Below are 15,085 nucleotides of genomic sequence, written 5' to 3'. Positions count from 1 at the left end.
AGAAACAAGCAATTTCAGAACCATCTCTCGTTACAGGGCGTCTTTGAAAAAAAAAAACAAAAAAACAAAACAAAAAAAACCCGCCTTTTTCTATTTAGGTATAGGTGAAAGTTAAAGTTATAGTAAAAAGTACTTGTAGGTTAAATGTGATTTATGTATGAATCTGACTGGACGGAGTACAGCCCTACCTTGCCCGAGGCATCAGAGTACTTCGCGCGGGAAATGAGTGCCTTGTCGGACCACTGACCCATCATGTTCCGCTGGTTTTCGTACTGCTCAGATGCCGGGAAAAAACAGAAAGGTGGAAAATTCTTAGCTACTCAAACGGTATCCCGGCAGTCAATGAAAACAGCAAGTAACAAATGAAATCTTTCGAGACCACATAGTGAAAAATGCTCACTGACAAGTTGCCTCTCTATGAGGGAGTCAAATATTGCAGTCCTCGTTGTGTTTGCGTGGTTTCACATTCTACGTTAATTCGTATTATGAAATAACTATCAAAAGACTATCAATCAGCTGCAATGTAAGAGGACTGAAAAGTTCCTCTCTGTTGAATGTTTGCAGCATAAAGGAATAATGAAAGAAATATGATCATTCTTTCGTGAACCATTATCTTTATCTCTCAAATCATTGTTATTGAAGGAAGATGGTGTACTTTATGATAGCGCTTAGGGGTTGGTTGCTATATTGAAGTAATAATACAATATCTATTTGTTCTCGGGTTTGATGGGGAAAAGGGTCGAAAATTTTGGTACTCTATCTTCTTAATTCTAATGTTTGTTTGTTTTTTATCCCCTCATGCTTTAGGAATGTTTTAAAGCGCACTGGGATTCAGCGAGTCGATGTAACAACGCTGAACTGAACAAAGAAGGAAATGGGGTGACAGGAAGATAAAAAGGCAACACAGAAATAGGATTATAAACCAAAACAGAAACAGTGAAAAAAAAATCAGGAGCTGTGTGGAAAGGGACATTGTTTAGGAAAGAGAGGGGGGAGAGGGAGAAAACAAATGAGGACAAGGAGAAGAGAAGGAGAAGAAGGATAGGAGCAGGAGGAGGATTTGAGGGAAAAGGAGAAAGAGGAGGAATAGGTAGAGGAGGAGGAGGAGTAGAAGGAGGAAGAGAAGAAAGAGGATGAGGAGGAGATGGAAAAGATGATCCAAGGAGGGGTAGGAGGAGGAGGATAGAGAAGAGGACCCGAGCAGGAGGAAGAGGGGGATGGAGAAGAGGATTCGAGCAGGAGGAGGAGGAGGAGGATAGAGAAGAGGACCCGAGCAGGAGGAAGAGGGGGATGGGGAAAAGGATCCGAGCAGGAGGAGGAGGAGGGTGAAGATGGAGAAGAGGATCCGAGGAGGAAGAAGGGGAGGGGTGAATAGAGAAGAGGATCCGAACTGGAGGAAGGGGGATGGAGAAGAGGATCCGAGCAGGAGGAGGATCGAGGAAGAAGAAGGAGCAGAAAAAGAAGAAGAGAAAAGAAGAAGAAGAAGAAGAAGAAGAAGAGGAGGAGGAGGAGGAGAACTTCACGTGAACCTGACCCTACCGTTTCAGCGTAGACAGCTATGGATGAATCCGTGAGGTCTTTGCGGAAGTTTTCACTGTGTTCCTCCAAGCCCAGCCAGAGTTTGAGCCGCAGCATGGCGGGGATGGTGTACAGACCGTCGTCAGCAGAACTCGGCTTTACGTACTACCAAGATTTAACGGGTTGATAATCAAAGGAAGAGGAATAAATAACGTGTTGTTGTTGGGTTTTTTTCTGAGAGGACTATTATGATCATTTTGACTCAGATAATCCCTGGGGTTACCATACTCCGAGTTAAGACACAGTGAGATCAGTGATATGTTAGTTTCAAGAGCAGAAATAATCTTTTACTCTCCACTTGGAAACTGTTAAACTCCGATAAGAGTGTTAATTTTATGGTTCATGTATACATTCTGAAAATCATTCCTATGTTTAATTACAGAACTATAGAGTATGGCATTGAACAAGACAGTGTGACATAAATCATTAAAACTTTGGACATGTTCAAAACATCAGGCATTTGAAATTGATTTACCAACCACACTTTGCCAAAATACTGCATATCATAGGGTCTGATCCATGAACATCGAGATATATCGAATAATATATATTTCTCACACTTGATAAAATTATCTTCTTTTATACTTCTCTCGAATTGCCGAATGCAGATAAAATGATCCTTCTTCCTAAACTGCATAAATAAGTTCATTACCACAGTATTTATCTTATGCAAAAGAAATAGGTGAGATAAGATGAGATGAAATGAGATGTTGATCTGATTTTCTCTCTTGGGGACTTGGTTTCCATGGTGCTTACCTGGAGGAAGTAACTGAACGTGCGTCCACAATAGCGACCGCATGCGTCCCTCCCCTTGGCGGAGTACAGCACTTCGTTGGCGGGTACTCGGATGTAGGCGGTCCGCTTGGATCCACACAGCATCCACACCACGACATCCGGTATGCTATTCTGGGGCTAGTCATTTACGCAAAACAGCAACGACAACTGACAAATCAATACATATATCATTATGATTATTGCTTAGCGTTATCACCTACTCTAAACATAACTTTCAAACGTCCTCCCTCTTCAAAGAAACATAATTATGTGATATCATAGCCCAGGGCGCCTTTTGTTAACTATGTTTGCTGCGGAAATAAAGGCTACCCATATGACGATAACAATTATTTTTAAAATATACTTTTGCGAATACTGTGGTAAAGTGAGTGATAATTTAGCTCCCTAGAAGAGAGATTAATGAGATACTGAGATAACTTACTAGGGCCTACTCTGCATGTGAATTATTTGTAGTAGTAAACTACATGCGATGTCTTCACTTTGTTGTAAAAAAGAAATGCATATCACATGGCAACTGAACAAAAATACATGTAATTACAATAATGGAAGAGAGATATTCTGACTGGGCGTCGTTAACTACTTCGGGATCTAAAAATCTACTATGCAGTCTTTATGCCCTTTGCTTATCCCGTCGCAGTCAACAAAATACAAATGATAACACCGCTGTGTAGCAGATAAGATAAGTCTCCGGACCTTAAGCAGGAGGATACGGGTTGGAATCCCACGTCGATGTGTTCATCCTTAGACAATGAATTCCCTACAATGCCCCATCTGACAGAGATGTGTAAACTGGTGTACTTGATAATGTTGGGGTTCTTATACCAGTGGGGTTCTCTGGTAGAGCAGTGGCAATATTGGATAGCCTACCATTAATAAAGACCTTGAGGTCTCATGGTCTTATAATTACAACAGTTATTCCATTTCACCTCACGACTATGACAAACATCACACCTACACACCTCGACTGCAAGTTCCTGAAGCATCATGAGATATTCCTCCACCTCGTCCAGGGTTTCGTCGATGTCCGTGGCTCGATCGCGGAGCGCCGTCGCTCGCTCCACGATGTCAAGCATGACTCGTCTTCGGAAGTCGTAACGTCGCTGATCGAGCTCGTTGGCGTAGTTCTTGTTCGCACCGAAATCTGGCAGCGGCGTCCTACGAAGAGGTTTAGTTACAGGCATTATTTACCATTTGCAGATGAAACAAAAACCTAGCTTTAGTGCTTCAATATAGTTCTAAAATTTGAGTTAGGGATAGAAATAACCAATATTAAAAGATTAATCAGTATAATCAATGTTAAGTATTGTTAAATAGACAAAATATAAACAATAGTTATAATACAATTGTTTCTAGACTAAAATCATCTACAGTCATGGTTCAATGAGAAAATAGTGATATCTCCTTATATTTTAGGCTTCATTGAAATTTTTCATATGGTGGAATGTTTTGAGATACAACTGACCTACACTATGCATAAAATGTGATAACTGGGTCATGTTCTATCAAAAGATATCATTGATTATAAATTTCCTTACCACACAGGCTGCCATAGACTTACAATCGAAATTGATAAACATAATTAATTATAACTCTTCATATTACAGGGCCCTGGAACATTTTCAAACCACTGCTGCCGATGGTAAACAGTACCTTTAACATTAGCTAAAACGAGTGACTGCCGTCGTTAGCTTAGAAACAACATTTTTCTTAGAACTCATCACAACAGAGTTTTTCGAATGGTCAAAAAGTTTTCACATTTGGCATGTCACGTTACGATTACGTTACAATTACTGATTATCTACGAACATGAAAACGCAATATACCGATGCAATATCCACAATCACACACAATACATACGCGCCCTTTTTCTTCTTTCCTCTCAATCTCTTATTTCATTATCTCCATCAGATATGCAAGCCGTTTTTGTTTAAACAACATTCTTTCGATTTTTAGATGAAGAACTAATGTTACACACAATAATCAACTTGTCATACCAACACAAATATTGTAGCGCGTTATGTGAGACAACGGCCAACACCCAACCAATGTACAAACCACAAACACACTATCACAACACACACATACACACACACACACACACACACACAAACACACACACACACACTTCAAACTTTAAAACTCTGTAAATGCTGATCTCATCTTAGTACGCTGAAGCTGTATGTTGTATCGATAAGCACCCATCTATTACAACAGTCGATTTTAACGCTCCTAGCACTTTTATTGGATGACAGAAAAGAAATGCCTGGACAGAGTGCCAACTTAAAATTGTTCTGGAAAAGTTTTTGTTGCATGTTCTTATTGTTTGTGTGTATCTTCGGTTTTGTTTGTTTGTTTGTTTGTCCGAGAGGGTGCTTTGGGAAAACATTTCCGCGACCTACTTGCACACTTCGATGAGTCGATCAATCGTGGTGATGAGCTGCGTGGCGATGTCTTTCTCGGAGTCTCCGGACCGGATGCTCGTTCGTACGGACTCGATGTTTGCTTCCTGATAAAACACGGGACAACAACATTAATGATAATAACAATATTATATTAATATATATGTATATGTATATGTACATATATTGGTTTTAATCTTCTAAAATGTGTAAGCAATTGAAGAATAAGTAATAAGAAATAATGATAACAATAATGATAATAATAATAATAATAATAATAATAATAATAATAATAATAATAATAATAATGATAATAAAAACAATAACAAGAATAATAATAACAATAACAGCAACAACAAAGAGAAAGTTTATTAACATCGATTTGGATGTCAGCAGAAGAGTGGCTCACTGAAGAGCTGGCTTTCACATCTATATTGATAATTTAGCCGACTAACATGAATATACTTATTATGAAAACCTGCCTGACCTGGAATTCAATTGGCAATAATTGATGTGCTATATAAATGTAATCTTGTTTTTAAAAGTTCTATCACAGGCATCATCTCGACATAGAACACTTCAGAAATGCTTCTTTTTGTTTTTGATTCCTTCAGAAACAACCTTTGCTGTAAGGGTATAAATAAACTTTATTATGCATGTTCGTAGACCGAAACCGTTTTACATCTTCAAACAACTGCAAGCTTAAGAATTCTAAACGACCATGGCAACTACCCATTTTACCTATATAAGGATAGGATAGAAATGATAATGATGTTGTTAATTATGATGATAATAATGATAATGAAAATAATGATAATGACAGTGATAATAATTATAGTAGTAGTAGTAGTAAAAAAAACTAATATGTTATTTTACGTAGACCAATATAAGCACAACTTTTTTTTTTTTTTAATCTTTGAATGTTTTCTCTCAGCTGGATCTCAGCTCAGGATCCATTAGGGTCCAGGGTTTTCTCTAACACCCCAGTAGCTCCGACGAAAATTACAGTTTTTGCAAGCCCTTAAAAAAAACAAAAACAGGGGGTTCTTCGCCCCCTCTGCCCCCATTCCAATCCCTCACCAGTCTGACGATAATGTGGATCAGGATGTTGAGCGGGTCGAGGCGGTGGCTGATATCCTCCCACTCGGAGCTGATGACGATGAGGGGTTTGTTGTCCATCCAGGGCAAGAAGTAGTAGTGGTTGCCGTCGAAAACGGCGTTCGAAGGTTGCGTGGTGGACGGCTGCGGTGTCACGCGCTCGTCGAACTTGTTACCGAAGTTTCCGATGCTCACCTGTCAGCAAGAGTTTAAAGTTCAAAGTTTAAAGTTCATACATCGTTGCTTTTTTATCAGGATCGATCTGCGAAAAAAGGTCAGTATGGATATAATGCAATTTCTAGGTGATTGATAATGGCTTGTCCCAAACTACAAATGGGTTGGGCTTGAACCACTATTGCATTACTCATGATAGTGGCTCAAACCCAACCCATTTGTAGTTTGGGACTAGCCATTATCAATTATCTAGAAATTGCATTATAATCATAAGTATACATTATCATAATATACTTGCACCTACTTGGTTGTGTGTTTACTAATAAGGATAGAAAAGATTGTCGACAGAATGATATCTTTACTCTTAGAACATGTTATGCGTGTCTCAGAAAAATTAGGAATACTTTTCTTGGATTGGATTTTGTGTAACATTGAAACTTGAAGTATGCAGTGACATCAACGATCAACTGCATGATACCGAAGTTCACTTCCGACATTAGAAAGCGGGGTTAGCTTTAAGAGTTATAATCTGACATCCTGTCTGTGAACCAAACTTATGGATAGCCCCAATCATTTCTTTGCTTCAACGATGATTATTAATGAGGATCTCCTCCCCACTCCCTCCTTCTCCCTCCTCCCCCCTCTCTCTATTTCTCTTTCTTTCTTTCCCTCTCTTTCTAAATGACGGAAACAGTATAAGTTTGACGAGCACCTCAAATTCCACGGGATGATCCGTTTCGCTGATCATGGTGGCATTGATGAAAGCTGCGTAAAGATGGTACTTTCGACGTCGGCGAAACTTGTCTAGTCGCTGCATCTCAGCGTTGCTTAGCGACACAATCTGCTCTTCCGGGGGATCCCCGAGTTCTGTTGCCATGGAAACCAGAACGCGCCCCCTATAGGCAGCACCATGACCCTGTAAACGAATGCAGAGTATGCAAAATCCGCTTTAACTCTACGAATGCCGCAACAGCAGAGGTTGTTCCTGCAAAGCCTGCACGAGGTTTGCCTGACACATACAAACGCAGGGCTATTAAACAAAATGTGTAAACTGGATTCTACACATTGAAATTGATTTAGTAGAAACAGCTACATTATACAAGTACGTATTACTTTTTTTTAAGGGAAAGTATCCACAATTAAGATACTACACATGATTTAATCAGCTCTTTCAGTGTCGTTCATTGAATCCATCAACACTGCACGATCTTTCCCTATATCTGCTACTGATGCAATGGATTTGCGATTGGCTTGGCTCCTAACCATCAAAATGATGGCATATTCTTGTAACATATAATGTCACATGATCGGGAGAAATACATCTTGTTTCATTAAGGACTTGCCTGACGATGCATAAGATTTCTTCCTCCATATGTATTAACTCCACGTCATGCATAAAAATGTTAACAATCGCACCAATAAAGACAAAGTAGATAAATCTAAGTCCTCACCCTCCCTCTGTTTAATTCATCGTAGTCGCCGTTGAAAGAGTCGAACTCGCGGGGAGACCCGTAGAAATTCACGAAGCATGGTCCAAATGTCGGCAAGTATCCTTTGTGAGCGCACATTAATCAATTAGAGCGGAGAGAGCGATATACAATCTATTAGCAATGGTAATATCAGTGATGATAGCAGTGAGGGCAATGATTATGATAATCATAATGCTGACAATTATTGAATGATGACAATGATGATGATAAAAATGATGATATCGTAATACTAATAACGATACGCATGACATCTTATTGCACTATAACAAGTACCAAGCACCTCCAAATTCTGAATTTGCCCTCAGGCAGTTATATTCAATTCGGCCTACGGCCTCATTGAATATAACTGACCTTCGGGGCAAATTCAGAATTTGTCGGTGCTTATATTGTTATAGTGCATTCAGCCTTATGCACTATATATATAATATATGATCAATGATGATATGACATGATAACCCAGGATGAAGTAAATAAAAATCATCTTTAATTTCATCATGACTATTAATACGATGTGAGTGTAAAAAAGATGTTATTGGTGAGAAGGATGATAGTTTTACCTAGTACCTCCTTGGTTTCACACACCACCAATAAGCACCACTGGTCAACGGGACGTACACAGTATAATACGCATGTGCTTTTATGTGAAATTACTGTAAAATGTTAGAATTAAGTAGGAAAATTCAAAAGAAAATAATGATAAATATGATAATTCTGTCACGTAAATAAATAATAGTTCCTTTCCACTATATACTTTCGAACAAAATTAAATCCGATTGTTTTAATCCGATTGCTCATACACAAATGAAGGTCAGAACCCTGAAGACACGTGGAATTTCCTATTTTCTAATTTTCTTCGTCTATTACAGGATTTTTTTTTTTCAAATCAAAGATAAATACAGGGCTGCCAAAGTAAAGACTTTCGGACTCAACACCGCCACCGCCACACCCACCTCCACACAAACACACAAAACATAACCTACAAACGACCGTCATAATAATCCCACACCTTACAAACACTGTAGAATTTTATTGCCCTGATACACCCGCCTGCGCCGCATTTCATTCGCACCAACGGTATCCAATTTTTTTTTTATATATACAATATTTGATACAAACGCATACACACACGCACACGCACACACACATGTTCCTTCTGTCAATATTAACATGCACGTTAAAATGCACTCATGTGACCAGCGAGAGATAATTTTACATGCATCAGCAAGAAGACAAGGCAGATTGAGAAAATGGTAGCCTCCATGATTACACCGATGGAAACAATATGAAATTATGATTGTCCAATCATCATACGTCATGATGACAAAATCATCCCCCAGTAGCTACCACCTTGAAAAGCGAAGAGATGAGTGTGGTTGCCATATTAAAACGGGCACTTTTGTCAAACATTCCTGCCCTGTATACTTGTTACAAGAATGTCTTGATGAGGATTTGCGTTTGAACACTAGCGTTTGTAATTCTTTCTATCACGAAAAAGGGAACATTCCATTGAAGAAATACCATCAATGATGAAACCAAGCACACCCAAAACTTGAAGAGAAAAACATATCAACAAGTTTCTGCTTTTATTTGGTATGAGGCCATGTGAGTTCACATCAACTTTGACTGTGAGGACTGCAGAAGAGGCAACCTACAAAATACAAATTTCAAAAATGCGCAGAAGTAGAAGAAAAAGACAACACTGCAATGTTGCTTTCATTATGGCTGATACATGCGAAGCGGTGAAATGTCAGCAGATTATTCAAATCTTCTTTTGCAAAATTATCATCGTCTTACCGACCATCTTAGTGACTGTAGATAAAATGTCAAAGGTGGTAATGAGGATGTCTTGTCAGCAATCAACTTAAGCTATATACATATATTCCTGATGCGTTTTGATCTGCTGTGCAAGATAACATGCTTTTAAAGGTCGTGACAAATATTTCATCATTCGTGGGTAATCATGTGCAGCCTTCAAAACCACAATCGGATGTTTGTATTGTATCGATTAGGATAACTTTTTTTATTGTGATAGGCTCATAACGAAAACAAAATGACTTAAGACAATCGCGTTGTCTGATCACTAAAACACGAAAGAAGGCCGTTCTCAGTGGATTACAAGAATACAATGAATGATTTGTGACATTTAAACCAAAACGAAAAGGATTACACGACATTTTGATATCGAACAACTTTCACTTATTCTGAATCTCTGCGCCCAAATATACCTTCTTACACGGTAAAAAGATGCTAGTACCATGTACTAAGTTCGTTCGTATTCACCCAGAGAGTTTAATCCTGCGTTTCAGCAAAGCTGCATTAGATAGAATTTACTGATGGGAATTAAACAAAGTGGTAGGCCTACATCAACGCTCCTTGCACACTGCATACACAATGAAATAGAATACATAAATGAGTTTAATGAAATTAATATAAATGTATAAATTTTTCTTTTCTATCGCTTATAAAGCGCATGCAGAAATATAAATAGATCATTCAATTTCGCAGATAGGGCAGTCAAAAACATCATTCGTCACAGTACAGCCGAAACCGCCAATCGGCATAAGAGCAACCAAATTCGCCAATCGGCATACGAATTCATGCATAGTGCAACCGACTGACCAAATTCGCTCATTACTTCTTCTCAGTTATACAATCATGGCAATCAATAATCTAACGCGGGTAAATATGTGTTCTATATAATTATAATTCAAATTAAAATTAAAATTAAAATTCAGTTGGCTTTCTCCTGTTTACATCTTCTTTCACCTATTGATTCTGCTTTTCTTTTCACAGGGAATCAATCATTTTTCATTCCTTGTCTACATTAAGTCGTCAGAAAATCACATTTATGGGATCCCCATCCTCGATAAAAAAAGAAGAAAAGTGGATGTCAACAATATCATGTAAACTGACTCCACCATTTTCGTGCTACTTGGTACATGTAATGAAATGTCCAATGTATTGCATCTATATGCCTTCTTTTAAGTACTTATCACAACGTAATATCTACATATATATTCTAGCGGTCGTTTTGCACAACATCGTATACTATACATGATATGTACAGTCCATGTATTAATTTTCTTGTGCAATCTAGAGACATAAATCAGAACATTTGTACAATATAATGGCCTTCTTTTTTCATATTGGTATAATATGTACACTGTAGTTACTTTCTCAGTTGCAGGTTGGGATAAAAATGTAAAAAAAAAAATGAATGACTTAGATCTCGCAGATATACAGGAGAACGTCAGCAATATTGCTACATGTTGTGTAGAGCTTTCAAACATAAATTCAAAGAAGTCACTCATTCGAAAATCAATGATTTAGTAAAGTACAGCATAAAAACAATCAATTAATATGTGTGACAATGGTGATTGAATGCACTACTAAATATCAATACCCTTTGGCGAAATTGAATGACCTCACCCAAGTCACAGGTGACCTATTATGCTATGGCTTATATGAATAACATTTTTTACACTCATACCATTGCGCTATGGTAAATTCGAATGCCCAGTATGCATTTTAGCTCCACATGGCGATTTTGAGTGACTAATTTTCAATCTTTTGTCATCTCTTCTAGTGAAATCGAGTGACCTATTTATACCCTTACATGCAAAATTGGACGGGAAACCTGTGATAACATATAGGAAACACTGATACAAATGTACATTTTTTTTTGTGAGAATTAATGTAAAAGTATTCATTGGCTTGGGGTGTCGGTAATATAGCATGCTCTTTCAGTAAGTGATGATCACAAAACAAACAAACACACGATAGCTATCAAACATGATGAGGGAGCAGTGCTCTTACCTTCGTCCCCCCTAGAGCCAATCTGATCGACTTCCAGAAATGCCGTCGCGATAAAATCATCCGTCGAAAGGCGGTCCCTGGGAAATGTGATGATATGGAGGTTATCATCCGACCCAGATTCCGGATAAATGTGGAGAGGTCTGCAGCAGAGCTTATAGAGCCAGTTGGTAATCAGGTCGTGCACACGTTTGTACGAATCTTTTTTTCTCAGTTGCAAAGGAACTTCATTGGTTTACAAAGCGACATGATAGGCGACTGTGTAAGCTCACCCGACATAACAGTGTGAAATTTAAGTTCAAACAAAGAATGAAACTGCGTAAACCGCTTTGACCATTTCATTGTTTTGCATTGTATGCAATCATTTCTAAATAACATTTTGCTAAATACCAAGCATTAATGAACACTTTGTTGCTGTCAGGTGGATGATCTAGTACGCACCATTTTTTGTATGATCTACATCAATGATTACTGCATCACAGATGCTTATCAATAATCAAAGCACTTACCAGTCCCTCAAGGTTAACTTCAAGCGCTCGCACATGGAAGGAAACTGAAAGTAATGATGATGAAATTAATTGGCATATTTTTTGGGCACGTTAATAAAAATGTCCAGAAACGAGTTTTGACATCTAGGCCTATACGTCAGAAATGCATTGTATAATTCAACATTTCATATCAATCTTAACGGACATGTATTTTTAGCTAGCATTTTCAACTAAATGTAAAACAAATGCTAACGGTATAGGTCGACCGAATCAACAAATTCCAAATTGAGTTTAGCTTGAATCAAACTCAAGACGTGATATATTTTACATAATATACTGTCATATAAGCTTACCACAATGATCACATGTATACTGTATATGCATAATCAATCGACTTGAAAGTTCATACAAGGACAGAATTTGGCTTCGCACAGAATTGGACGAGACTCTGAAATGGGTGCCGGGTTAGGGCAAGGTTTTCAGCCCTAGTTATCACAAAAATGTTATCGCTTAGCTGAATAGCTCTCAGTAGTTCATGCAAGATATTTGTTGTTTATATTATCACATCGGTTGTCATTGTCTTTGTCGACGGTAGCTGTGGCCCGGTGTCACTGAAAATTGATGTCGGGCCACCAAATTTATATTTCAGTTGCCCGATTGGGCAACTAAGATTCAAAATTAATCGTTACTCCTTGCTTTAATTTCGGGTCACTACATATCCTTTTTCAGGCCACCAAATTTCAGATTCAAAGATTTTAACGGCCCGAACGGGACATCAGACAAAAAAATGTTAGTGGACTTACATGTAAAGTACTTGAAAGCAACGTCACTGGATGTACTGGCTATCATTCATTCGATCACGTATATAAACAACATTCAGCCTATACGAGTAACAAGAGGTTGAATCATCTCATACTGGTGTGTTATATGGAATTATCTTCGTTTAAGGATTGAGAGGTTCTTTTTTAGTCTTACTCGAATGGGTAATCGCAGCTCCTGATTCCATTCCGGGTGATCGTTGGTATACTTCACATCTGTCTTCAACTATATGAACACAACAGAGCAAAAACAAAGCATAATACAACGGCTGTTATATGCTAGCAACAACTTTTTACGTCACTACAGTACATTGGTTGTTCTTGTCCGTGCGTTTGTGTTTGTGTGTGTGCGCGCGCGTGAGTAAGTGTGCGTGTGTTAATTTATTCTACATCACTAATAAGTCTCGAGTAATTATTGTAAGTGCTTAATATTCTTTTTATTTTAATCTTTATATCACAAAACAGAGGAGTCATCATCTCCATTGATGATTCAGACACCAGTCCTTCGAAAGCTCTTGAAGTCCATTTGAATTTCATTCAAGAAAACAAAGCTTAATCCAAGCAGTCCTTGCATACGTAATGTATACCTGATAAGATCAGGTCGAGCAAGTAAACACATTTGCATTACACAGGGCTCTCAACCTTTCGTTCTTTTTCCCTTTATCCACTGTTGAAGGGGCTTCAATTATCTTTCGGCTAAGCCCTGAGGGCTCAATTGTTATACGAAACGTCTCAATTTTCATAGATATTGAACTAGAAAATAATTAAAGGTGTTGAGTACAGTGAGATTAGAAGTACCTTTTAATTTAATGAACATCTTGAAGATGAATGTGAAATGATATGAGAGGACATTTGCATTTGAGTTTGCAAAATATAGCACACTTACATTTACTCATGTAAAACAAAAGAAACATGAGACATATTTTATATTCAACAGAAGCAACATTCCTTCTACAGATTTTTTATATCAAGTAACATTATTGACTTGAAGAAATTTAAGAATGCACACTCTATTCATGTTCAGATCAATTTCGCAGCCATGATCGATCAATCTTGCAGAGGATCGAATAACTTTGACGAGTTCAATTAAAATTATTAGGCATGGCTAGCAGATTATTTGAATCATCTTTCCAAAACATATTTAGTACAATATGTCATCTTTACAATATAATAACAGCAATGGTGTGTGTGTTTTTTTTTTCATTTTATTTCATGTATTGGTTTTGGACTTTTTCATATAAGCACATTTTATGAAGAAAAATACAGATTTAAAATATAAAAGTCAGGGCACATTTTGACATTGGGCCTGCGTTAAAACACAGGATTGTTACAATCAATGCGAAATATAATTTGTTGCGTTTTTTATGCTTTCTAACATTAGATAGGGTTGTCAGGGGTTATTGATAACGTCGCAAGCAAGGCATAGCTAACCCCCATGACTCAGTGGCGGATCCAGGGGAAGGGCACCGGGCGGCCCCCCCCCCCTTTTCTTTTCTTTTTTTTTTTTTTGGGGGGGGGGTTAAAACAAAAGAAAAAATAGGGGGTGAGTGCGTCCCCTTTTTATTTTGTAAAGGTGCCCCCTCTTTACGGATTTCCTGGATCCGCCCCTGTGACTTACTGATTTCCCAGCAAACGTGAAGACGAGATACGGGTCCACCAGTTCCTTCTGCTCTTCACCCACTCGGAGAACTTTCTTAACCCCCTCAAAGCAAGATGGATCCACTACAGACAACAGAGATAGACATGGATGTTTGAGGAAACCCCAATAGATGTTGATCAGGGCCCATTTCAGAAAAAAAAAGTCGATAATAGCAACTCTTGGTGGAATGTTATTGTCATAGTGACGACAAGAATCCAGCTTCCTGACTGGCTGTTTCTACTGGAAGTTTCCATCCTAACATCTTTAATGAAATGGGACCCAGATGTTTGTTTTTGATTGGTTGACGCGCTGCGGGTATGCGTGGTTCGCTTTCGGGTTGTGTCATTGGTAGTAATGCTTTCTTTGATCCATCTCTTTTATAGTATCATTCTACTGCCGTGGCATGGCTAGTCAGGCAATGCTGCTTTGCAGCATGATCGTCCATTTTCGATAGATAGTGACATGGTTTATGTTTCGGTTAAATCTAAGTCTAAACGGAAATTCAAAAATAAAATTGTATTTCCATCATTACAAGTCTTAGTTTTATCAGCTGTTCATGACAAAGTTGGCGCTTTACCACCAACAAGCAGCTCCTCAGTACTGCTATCCTCCAATCGACCGCTTCCCCATAGTTACGGCGTCCGCGCCTGTCTGCCCCTGGGTATACCCACTAAGGGCACTTTGGCGACGTTTCTCTTTATCTCTGGCTGTAGTGTGTTTTCCTTTGTGATATATATTATTCCACTATCAATAACAATAATCATTATAGTCCATTTGCTTATCAGCAAAATGT

General features: G+C 38.3%; 1 protein-coding gene across 1 annotated transcript in view; it reads right to left on the bottom strand.

Annotated features, from left to right (window-relative positions):
* The window catches only part of LOC140241949 (myoferlin-like), a 75,216-nt gene that overhangs the window by 36,787 nt on the left and 23,344 nt on the right, over positions 1–15,085 (bottom strand). The window contains exons 12-23 of the mRNA XM_072321695.1: positions 14,272–14,375; positions 12,811–12,879; positions 11,857–11,900; positions 11,351–11,427; positions 7,496–7,596; positions 6,757–6,960; positions 5,853–6,065; positions 4,773–4,879; positions 3,333–3,528; positions 2,335–2,490; positions 1,540–1,683; positions 189–272 (exon numbers count right to left, since the gene is read on the bottom strand). Coding sequence (XP_072177796.1) covers positions 189–272; positions 1,540–1,683; positions 2,335–2,490; positions 3,333–3,528; positions 4,773–4,879; positions 5,853–6,065; positions 6,757–6,960; positions 7,496–7,596; positions 11,351–11,427; positions 11,857–11,900; positions 12,811–12,879; positions 14,272–14,375 — 1,499 coding nt within the window. The remainder of the gene's footprint in view (positions 1–188; positions 273–1,539; positions 1,684–2,334; positions 2,491–3,332; positions 3,529–4,772; positions 4,880–5,852; positions 6,066–6,756; positions 6,961–7,495; positions 7,597–11,350; positions 11,428–11,856; positions 11,901–12,810; positions 12,880–14,271; positions 14,376–15,085) is intronic.

The sequence above is a fragment of the Diadema setosum genome, chromosome 18 (assembly GCF_964275005.1).
Source record: "Diadema setosum chromosome 18, eeDiaSeto1, whole genome shotgun sequence".
NCBI lineage: Eukaryota > Metazoa > Echinodermata > Echinoidea > Diadematoida > Diadematidae > Diadema > Diadema setosum.
The sequence above is the reverse complement of the archived record's forward strand: the minus strand, read 5'-3'. Positions and strand labels throughout refer to the sequence as shown.